The sequence below is a fragment of the Salvia splendens genome, chromosome 2 (assembly GCF_004379255.2).
Source record: "Salvia splendens isolate huo1 chromosome 2, SspV2, whole genome shotgun sequence".
Classification (NCBI taxonomy): Eukaryota; Viridiplantae; Streptophyta; class Magnoliopsida; order Lamiales; family Lamiaceae; genus Salvia; species Salvia splendens.
The window spans coordinates 14,641,539-14,651,895 of record NC_056033.1 but is presented as its reverse complement, the minus strand read 5'-3'; the positions used below and the strand labels follow the sequence as shown (position 1 = coordinate 14,651,895).

General features: G+C 34.4%; 1 protein-coding gene across 3 annotated transcripts; it reads right to left on the bottom strand.

Moving 5' to 3' along the window:
• Nucleotides 1-1,057: 1,057 nt before the first annotated feature.
• Nucleotides 1,058-5,485, bottom strand: LOC121771313. 3 transcript variants are annotated; one of them, XM_042168108.1, is made up of 5 exons: nucleotides 5,358-5,485; nucleotides 4,295-4,565; nucleotides 4,112-4,207; nucleotides 3,611-3,664; nucleotides 1,058-1,582 (listed from the first exon to the last, which is right to left on the bottom strand). In XM_042168108.1, exons 2-5 carry the CDS (start codon nucleotides 4,405-4,407, stop codon nucleotides 1,189-1,191), a joined length of 657 nt encoding a protein of 218 aa, XP_042024042.1. In that variant the 5' UTR covers nucleotides 4,408-4,565; nucleotides 5,358-5,485; the 3' UTR covers nucleotides 1,058-1,188. The 3 variants fall into 3 exon arrangements, with proteins under 3 accessions (XP_042024042.1, XP_042024032.1, XP_042024035.1); XM_042168098.1 differs by lacking the exon at nucleotides 5,358-5,485 and having other exon boundaries at nucleotides 4,295-4,980; XM_042168101.1 differs by lacking the exon at nucleotides 5,358-5,485 and having other exon boundaries at nucleotides 4,112-4,168; nucleotides 4,295-4,980.
• Nucleotides 5,486-10,357: the final 4,872 nt, after the last annotated feature.

The following is a 10,357-nucleotide window of genomic DNA, read 5'->3' as shown; positions in this document are numbered from 1 at the left end:
GCCGGGTGGAATTATTGCACATAAAATCCACCCGGTCGGGCAGAAGTCTCTGGACTCTTTATGAACAAAATTGGCCACCCGGCCGGGTGGAATTATTGCACATAAAATTCACCCGCCCAGGTATCTCCCGACAGTCCGCGCGTCTTTCGTAGATCGGCCATATCTCTCTCATCCGAACTCCGATTGGGGCGTGTGAGGTACCCACGCGAAGCTCTTTCGATGATGAAGATAATGATACTCTCAAAATAGGATTTGGGCCCCATATTGATAGGCAGATTAACGTTTGAGGCAGACCCCAGTCACGGCTTGGCTCATTTTGACCATTTTTTACCTATTTTAACTTCAAACACTGGATAAACTCATCAAAGCACATTTATAGTGAAATATGGACGTAAAATCAAGTAATATGCATTTAAACACCAATTATCATCACGTTTAACGCCCAATAAAACAGTTAAAATACGAGTTTATCAGTGGCACAGTCAAAGCTGCCACGTGAGAAATCCACACGCTCCACACACGAAAGGCACACTCCTGCCACAAGCTTGTAACCGACGACGGTTACAAATGAGCCTTAATTGCTTGGTTGACCCTGCATGGTGGCTTGGCCTATAAATAGGCTAGTCATTCCACTGCATTACACACACAGAAACATCACAAGCATACTTTCTCTCTGCATAAGTCTTTTTCGAAGCTCTTCCCTCTTCCTCTTCCAGTTCGCCGGAGCTCGTTCCAACTGCGGTGTTGCAACGAACGAGACGTAGCCGTTTTATCTTTGGGGACGACACGCCAAAATCGAGAACACTACCGGGGCGTATCTCATCTTGCGGAAAGAGGCCTTCCTCGACTCGGCTAAGTTCATCTTTACAGTTTCGAATTTCCACTGTAATTTTCGTTTCTGTTTTATTTGTCTTCTCTCGAGTTGTATTACGCCCGGTTAGTGTTTTTTATAGCTATATCTCCAACACTAAATTATGCAGCCAAATAGTAGTACTCATATAATTCAACGTTTCTACAATTCCAATAATCAAAATATATCTGGATGACCAACAAAAATGAAAAACTTACATAAATAAACTCAATACATTACACATTATAGCAGTATCCCAAAATATATTTGTTCCACGCACACCCCTTGCAAAAGTTGCAACAATACATATATGGAGTATCTTAATTTTTGATAGTACATCAAAAGAACCTCAACCATATAAAAACTATAAAAGCAAATACTAGCAGCATACCGTGGACAAAACTATCCTTCTCAACCACATGGTTGGATGATGGCTCATAATCGATTGGCCTGCCTCTCTGAGCCGGCGCCACGTTATCATTTGGAGGCCGAGGCCGAGGCCGAGGGGTATTGCCTATCCGCCCTCTAGATTTTATTGGCGGGTCCAAATGCGGATTGAGATTCTTAGTCCTCTCTTTTAGGTTGTCCCCTACATTTATATTATTCGCCCCGGCCGGAGAATCGGAGGCCGATGATCGGACATTTGCCTCTGCTTCTTCCTCACTTGTTGAGCATTCATTTCCATCTTCCTCTGCCCTTCTTGTTGAGCATTTACTTCCATCTTCTTCGCCTCTAAAATAAAAATCTTATATCTCACAAAAGTTGGGAGAGAGCACCAATAAATAAAGTTCCAATACTTCAATTTAGTCAATAATTACAACGATCATGTTTAATACACATGCAATTTATCATACTCTCTCACACACAAGAGGAACGTGATCAAATGATATACTTCACCAATAATGATATTATATCGAATTGAACATGATATTGAGTTTTGTTTTTATATGAAATAAAAATGATATATTATCTACACGAAATGATACGAATCGAGATTAATATCTAGATCATTAATCTAGATCCTCCATCAGATATTAAGCTAATTAATATCATTGTTGATGAAGACCAACATCATTTATACACTTTCATATTATCATGTCGATACATTATCATTTTCAATTTGATACGATATCATTATTGACAAAGACGATGATCATTTTTCCCTTTTTAGAGTACCATTGATTAGTTATTATGCTAGTAGAACCCTATACTAATATTATACATGTAGGGGGTGTTTGGTTTGCAAGATTGTATCCCGGATTAAATTAGTAGTGTGTTTGGTTCATAAGATTTGATCTCCCAACTCAATCCTAGATAGATAATCATGGGATAATTACTCATAGCTAACACTCTATGACTAAAATAATCTCACAACTCGATCCTAGATTATATCTTGGTATTATTTTATCTAGGAAACCGAACACCACCGTAAAATACTGATATACTAGTATATATATACTGATATTATGTGAGAGATAGAAAACCATTATGCTCATTTTACCTCTATACTGATATCGGTTAATAAATGCTTATATCCGTGGAATAGAATACACACCATCTAATTCATTAATCAATTATAGATACTGGTTCTTAGTAATGATCTAAAAAAGTGTTGAGATCATGGCCATATGTATCTATTAATTTACGATAAAATGTTCAATATGCACACAAGGATAGGGATGTAATGAAATGCAAACTCTATATATCATACAAACTTCAAACTGTGATTTGGACCGTTAAAAAATGTCAACAGATGACAAAACAACATCAACACAAAATATCAACATAGTGTCAACATCGCGTTGACATTGTGTTGTCATTATATTTACATTGTGTTGACATCAAAATCTTAAAATTTTACATTGTGTTGACATTGTGTTGAAAAGTTTGGAGTTTGTACAATATATAGAGTTTGCATTTTATCACTACCCGATGCACATATGTATATGTAGGGGTGCGTTAGGGTGACACCACTCTTAAAGTGACAACGTGACAACAAGTAACATGCAATCTGCAATACATATGTGATATATAGGCAAGCAATTCGGCATATGGTTCCAAGCAATATGAGATACGAAATCAGAGCACTATAGTGACACCATAGTTGAAATGACAATCAAGGCAAGGAATCTGCGATACATAGACAAGCATTCTGTGATACATAAGCAAGCAATACGTCATGGTTTCAAGCAATCAGTGATATGGAATCAAAGATAATCAAGCAATCTACGATACATAAGCAAGCAAGTCTGCCACGTGGCAGACTAAGGTTGAATATGCTCCTAAATCTAACGGTTGTCCTTAATGGTACAGTGCCATCTTAAATGGTGTTGTCATTTTAACACAAACATATATATATATATATATATATATATATATATATATATATATCACGATTTTGTCATCCGACGGTTAGATTGATGTCACGTGTCATTTAATAATGCAGATTTTCAGTTGAATAATGCACACCGACTAATAATGCATCATTATAGTGTAATAATGCAGATTTTCAGTTGAATAATGCACACCGACTAATAATGCAAATTTTTCATCAAATAATGCAGATCATCACAACCATCCACTCAAAGGATTCAAGGGCTGCGATTAAAAAGAACATTGAACTGAAAAGCTGCGAATGACCTTTTATATATATATATATATAACTAATATTAGTACTATATAGCTAAGCATAAAATTTCTCTCTTAAAGAGACAAGAAAGCACAATAAGGTTTAGAGATAGTGTGAAGTGAATTAATTACCTATTCTTCAAACCAACATACGGAGGCAAATGCTGACATTGGCATTCTTCATTCCTGCACCAATACCAATTTGTTTCGACTTTCAACCAGAAATTAATATGGAAATACATAGCAGCATTCAGTAGCAGCAAAAATGTAAAATTCATCCTAATAATTACCATTGTCCTTTTGTTTGTAATTTTATAAGCCCATTATATGCACACATAGTTTATTAATACCGATTAAGTGCTAGCTAGCTAGATCACATAATATATGCTACTTATGAGTTTAGATTCTGCAGTGAAAATATCCTTACTAGATGTATATCATAAATATAGTTCTATATATGCCAAATTGGCAATTAATCAATCTCAAGATTTACACATAAATGAACACCAATATACGAAATAATATGTGCTGATAATTGCTCCATATAAAAGAAATTAAAGATATATATATATCCATACCCCAAAGTAAAATACATACCACAACTCATTTTGAAAATAAAAAAACAAATCATACCTCTTTAAATTTGTAGGCATTTGTGTGTGTGATAGACACATGGATTCAAATTCTCCTCTACGATCCCAAAAAAAGTTTCGCATGCACCCGAAAAAGCTATATTTGATCACAATTTGAAATAATCAAATAAATGTATCCATTTTGTTTGAAAATATATTATAAATTGGAAAGTAGTAATAAAACCTTAGTCGGAAGAAGGCATCGACTCGCTTCTCATGTACTCTCTTAACGCAGAGCACGCCTCCTTCGACACAAAACACGACACGAACGCAATCCATGACGACCTGAGGATCCATCTCTATTCCCGTGAACTTCCCATCAACCAGGACCCTGAATTTCCAGGCCCGGCCGGATCTATTTAGATGGCGGAGGATCCGGATTTGCTTAGCGAATCCGGTCTTGCCCGGACGCAGACTAGGCAGCAAGCTGCGGTTGCCATCCGCGTCTTCGAATTCTAGTTCGAAGGGGGTGGTGTTGATGAGTTGAGTTAGGAGAACGAAGATCAAATCCATTGTAGAGAGATAGTCGAATGAGAGCAACAAGAGATGATTTAGGGTTTTTAAGAGTACTGAGAATGTAGTAGTTGACTTCATAGTTATGTCAATTTTAATTAGTCGGTATTAAAAGTTGTATTTTGTAATTGTGGAACGAGTCAATACATGTTTACTAGGATAATTGAATTGGAAATGTGTTTAGAAATAGCTAGGATAATGATCATGCTCTAAGTTAGATATTGAGCCCATGTGTATAAATACACTGACTCATGTATGTATGGATAACGAATGTGATCATTTGCAATTAAACTACGATTTGAGACTAATTGAGTGATCATTCATTATAGAAATGTCAGGCTATAATTAATCAAAAGCCCAATATATTAGCCCACTAATTAATTCTTATTCGCTTAATAAGCCCAATGGGTTAGACATGTAGATCTAAATGAATTTGAGCCGAGTCAAAAGCATAACCTAAAAAAAATTTGTATCACATCTATCATTGATTGATTTGCCTTGATTAATAATCTTTTTTCTCTAGCTATCTTCTATATTTTGCTGCAAATATGAGATTGAGTTGCTTCTATGCCCTATATAGTAAGATCTAAAAACAACAATCATAAACATAACCAAATTACAGACAATATAGCCTCACATCTAGCTAGTAACAATATATATTACATATCTCCTATACCCGATAAACATTGAAACATATCATTTCCAAGAGAGAGACATGTGTGCATAGTTCATACCTTTTATCTTCACTAGCTAGCTAGCATTTGCCTTCCAAGAAGAAGTCAAAGTATTCACAACAAGGTGTGTGTGTGTGTGTGTGCAGATAGAGAGAGAGAGAGAGAAAAAAAAACTTGATGAATTCATCGAAGGCTTTGAGTTTTAGAAATGCCAATTCCTAACATATAATTACATCTATATATGAGAAAGAGAGAGGGATCGGAGGGAGTTGACTAATTAGCTCAAACAATATTAGTGCACATGGCACTATTCATTACTTAACCTCTAAAATATATACAATTTCACACGTAATTAAGTTTGAAAACATATTACCAATCCATTTGATTCAAACTCAAAAAAAAAAAAAAAAACTGCTTACACCAGTAACTCTCCTCATAACGTTAATTTGATGTGTGTTACCAATAGTAATTAACGTGAAATTGAAAATTGTGAAGGATTCGCAGTAAACTATCACCATACACAAATTGAAGTCAGCGCAGTTTGTATGGAGCCAAGAGAGAAAAAATTGCAGTATTATAAAATGCCGGAGTACTTTTCTGGAAATTAATGTAAATATTCAAACTAAGCATGGTACTGCCTGTCATCAATATATTACCATCATAAATATTTAATTCCAATAGGACATAGGAGTATATAATTCCTGACAGGATAGGTGAGTTTCAAACCTAACCCCTTCAGCCATTCAAACGTTCCCTATATACTCCCTCCGTTCGTTGTTAATATATACATTTCTTTTCGACACGGAGTTTAAGATAGTGTGTTAAATGGATGATGGAAAAAGTAAGAGAGATGAAGAGATGGTAAAGTAAAAGTGAGAACTACTTTTTGCCAAAAATAAAAATGACTCAATTAACCGAACTTTCCAAAATAGAAAAATGACTCTATTAACATGGAATGGATACTCCCTCTGTCCACGAAAAATAGGACATATTGTGAATGACACATGTTTTAATGTGCAATTCGTAAAGTAAGAGAGAATGGAAAAAAGTAAGAGAGAACTAGTGTTAGTGGAATGTGGGGTCCATATTATTAATAAGAGAGAGAGAAAAGTAAGATAGAAGTAGTGTTAGTGGAATATGAGGTCCATATTATTAGTAAGAAAGAGGAAAAAAAATAAGAGAAAAGTTGTTGAAAACTTTCCCTTTTTAAATGTGCTCTATTTTTTGTGGACAACTAAAAATGACAAATGTGCTCTATTTTTGGTGGGCGGAGGGAGTATATGTATGAAGAAATATTTAACATGTGGAGTATATGAAATTAGCGCAGTTAGTTTGGATATTTGGCTAGCGATTAATGGACTGAGATTGAATCCCTTCTGTGCATATTATGCTTGAAATCGTTATAATCGTTATGTGTTCCTCTTTTGTGTTTTATAATCTTATAGTTACTTTTTTGTATTAATAACCTTGTTTTATAATTAAAAACAATAATCTTCATAATTTAAGAATAAAAATTATTCTTTAATCCCATACATATGTTATACTTTATAATACTTAGTGGTATTATATTAAATCAATTTCAATAATATTTTTTTTATTTAAAAAAATTTAAAATAGAAGTAATTCTTTAATTCCATATAAACATATATGGAATTATAATATAAGAAAAAACAATTTCCCTACTACACATTTTATTATAAAAACAAAACAAAAGGCATAAACATATAAAATTAATAAAATCAATTTCATTACTATGCTCTTCATTATGTAAAATTGAATCTTTAAGTATTTTGATATTAATGTTGTCATTGTATCTCTAATTTCTATTACTCACCCTCTAGTTATTCATCCCATTATCCATCTCTCACACACAACACCTTAGTTACTCATGTTCAAGTTGTCTCTGCTTGTTGATTTTGAAACATACAACAAATTTTAATAGCAATTTGGGCACTCAAGATTGAAATTCTGGCTTCGCTGCATCTTATTATTTAAGGATAAAAACCAATACTAAATATATTTATTTATTTACTAGTTTATTATAAAATTTATAAATTTATTAATAAATAGCGAAATTTCAAAAAATTAGGTTCGATTTTTCCTAAATAATTGGGTCTATGCCCCACCCCCATTTAGTGTTGCCCACGGTTCCAAAACCGGCGGTTCCGGTTCGGAACCGCCGGTTCCGGTTTATAGGAATTCGGAACTGGAACCGGACCGTGAGGCTATTTCACGGTTCCGGTTTCGGTTCGAAAACCGACGGTTCCGGTTCCGGTTCGGAACCGCCGATTTTCGGACGGTTTACACGGTTCCGGTTCGAAAACTGGCGGTTTCACGGTTCGGTTTTTTTCTATGTAATTTGAAATTTGGACTTATACAATAAATTGAAACAAGACAACGGATAATTTAAATTGAAATAAGACGAATAAGGTGAAAATGATATCAATTTTATTGAATTTGAGTTGTAACGGACAACGATACATTACAATTTACAATACATATACACGTATACAACATACAACAATGTAATATAATTTACAAGTGTCGTCGGAACGTAAATAAAAAAAACATGAAATGGGGGGATAATGGATGAATTTGAATTCAAAATCAAAATTAAAAAAATTTTGAATTTCGAAAAACCGGCGGTTTTGGCGGAAAACCGTCGGAACCGCCGGTTTCACCGCCGAAACCGCCGGTTCGGTCAACAAATCATCTGCCTCGTGTTCCGCACCGGAACCGAAAACCACCGGTTTCACGGTTAACCGCCGGTTTCCGGTCCAAAAACCGCCTGTTTTGGCCGACAAAACCGGCTGAAAAAGCTGCCCCCCTATTGCCTCGGTTTTCTCACTGGAACCGTGAAACCGCCGGTTAACCGGCGGTTCCGAACTGTCCGGAACCGGCGGTTCGGTGACGGTTCCGGTTCGAAAAACTTGAACCGGAACCGGACCGCGATTCCAAATGCGACGGTTCCGGTTCGAAAAAATTGACACGGTTCCGGTTCGGAACCGGAACCGGTGGGCAACACTACCCCCATTCCCCAAGATGTGTATATGCCCCTGTCTAAACGACAATAAAAAATATTGCGTTCGTATCTTGATCTATTGTACAAATCCTAGCATAAGAATTCTCATTTTCATATTATACTTATTTGATAGTGGAGCATATATTACTCGTATATTTTGATAATAAATTAAGTTTAAAAAAGGTTATGATTATCGGAACGGATAGAATAATATTGTGAATTTCAAGCCCAACAAATCACCAAGGCGGTGATATCTGTAACAAATGGCTGTTCTGGCAAGTTCCAACTGGAAAATTGGAATATTGGCGTTTCCTCAAAATAAATATATATACCTAATTTTTGAACACAAAAAAATTCGTTTTCTATGCTGTTTTTAAGAGGTTAATCGGCTAGTCAATCATATTTTGTGAGTTTTATGTAGGTTGCGGGCAAGGGCGGAAGCAAAAATAATTATTGATAAAGGTTAAAATTTCTAAATTTCATTTTGATATATATTTTTTAGTAATTTAGATAATTTATAGGAGCTTTTTCATTATAGATTACACTAAACTTGACTAAATTTTTAAAAGAAAAAAGTAAAATAAAATATTTGGGCTGAAGCCCCTCCTCCTTTGAGTTTGGGTTCGCCCATGGTTGCAGGTTGAACGGATTCATGCTAATTAAGTTAGAATTTGATCAAATTTTACAGTCTCAATCCTAAATATATGGGCTTTCATCTCATAGCTCCACATATTCAAATAAGAAATTTTGAAACCTCATTCAAATAAGCTAAACTTTATGGACTATTTTAAATCACAAACAATATTCAGTTTATTGAGCTTTATTATTATTATTATTATTATCATCATAATTTGTCGGATTGGTCTCCTCAACTTTACTTAATTAGACTGGTAGACCGATCATGATTAAGCTCATTGGGCCCACAAGTTTGAGCATCTTAAGTCAACTAGACATTTTACATCAACCCAAGGTGCAATATGAATATATTTAACTTATTGTGATTATTTATATATTCATGAAAAATGAAGGGAAACTAGGAAGTTAGTTTAGCATCATTAAAATGTGTAGTTAACTTAAGAACCTTAAACTAGTAGAGCCTGTTAGCTTATTCGTAAGCGGCCCGACAATCTAGTTAAATAAATTTAAGGCGGGCAGTTTGGGCAAATTTATCATAATAAGAATAGGACTAAGATATGGACTTTGATCACAATAAGCCTAGAGAGATGCATCCCTAGATCCATATGTGGGCCAAACTGCCGTCATTGACATCTATGATTGAGAGAGTTAGTCATATGATAAAATTTAATGTTGCAAATACAAGGGATCAAGTAAATTTCAATGATTTTAAAAACGAATTCATTTTCCCCTTAAATAAATAAAGACATTAAAATTGAAACAAGAAGTGGATAGTTGGATTTGAAGGTTGTTTATGTACTTGACGGCATCATCCAAGATAGGTGCTTGCCTCTCTTGAAATGGAAGAGGAATTAGTTAACTAATCATATATGAATGATATTTAAATTCGCACCTTTTACAAATAAAATTTGAATAAATAAAGATATTAATCAACGGACCTTACTGCAATTGGGAATTAATTCCTGGAGAGTTTTCAATTTTCTATTAATTTTTTCCCTCAGCAACCGTCGACAGATCACCTAATGAAGAAGATAATAAAAGAAGTAGTAATATTAATGTAAGATACATAAACCTCTCGTTCTTAGCTTAATTTAAACTCATAGATTTATGTCGAATTCTTAATTACAATTCGAAAAAGATGACATGGGAGCTTTTAATATTTTGTTAATCAAATTAATTACTTTAAGAAGTAGTAATACATAAATGGATTCTAAATTTTTCGCAATAGAATTGTAAGTTTTTTGGAGAAGCCCTAACGATCGTCGCACACGTTAATTACTTAAATTCACATTTACTATTACAGACTAATCATCTAAATCATCAATTCTTGTAGGATCTATATACAATTGTGAAAAAATGGAGATTGTAAAACTAGAAATATAGATGTTAAAAACAGACTACA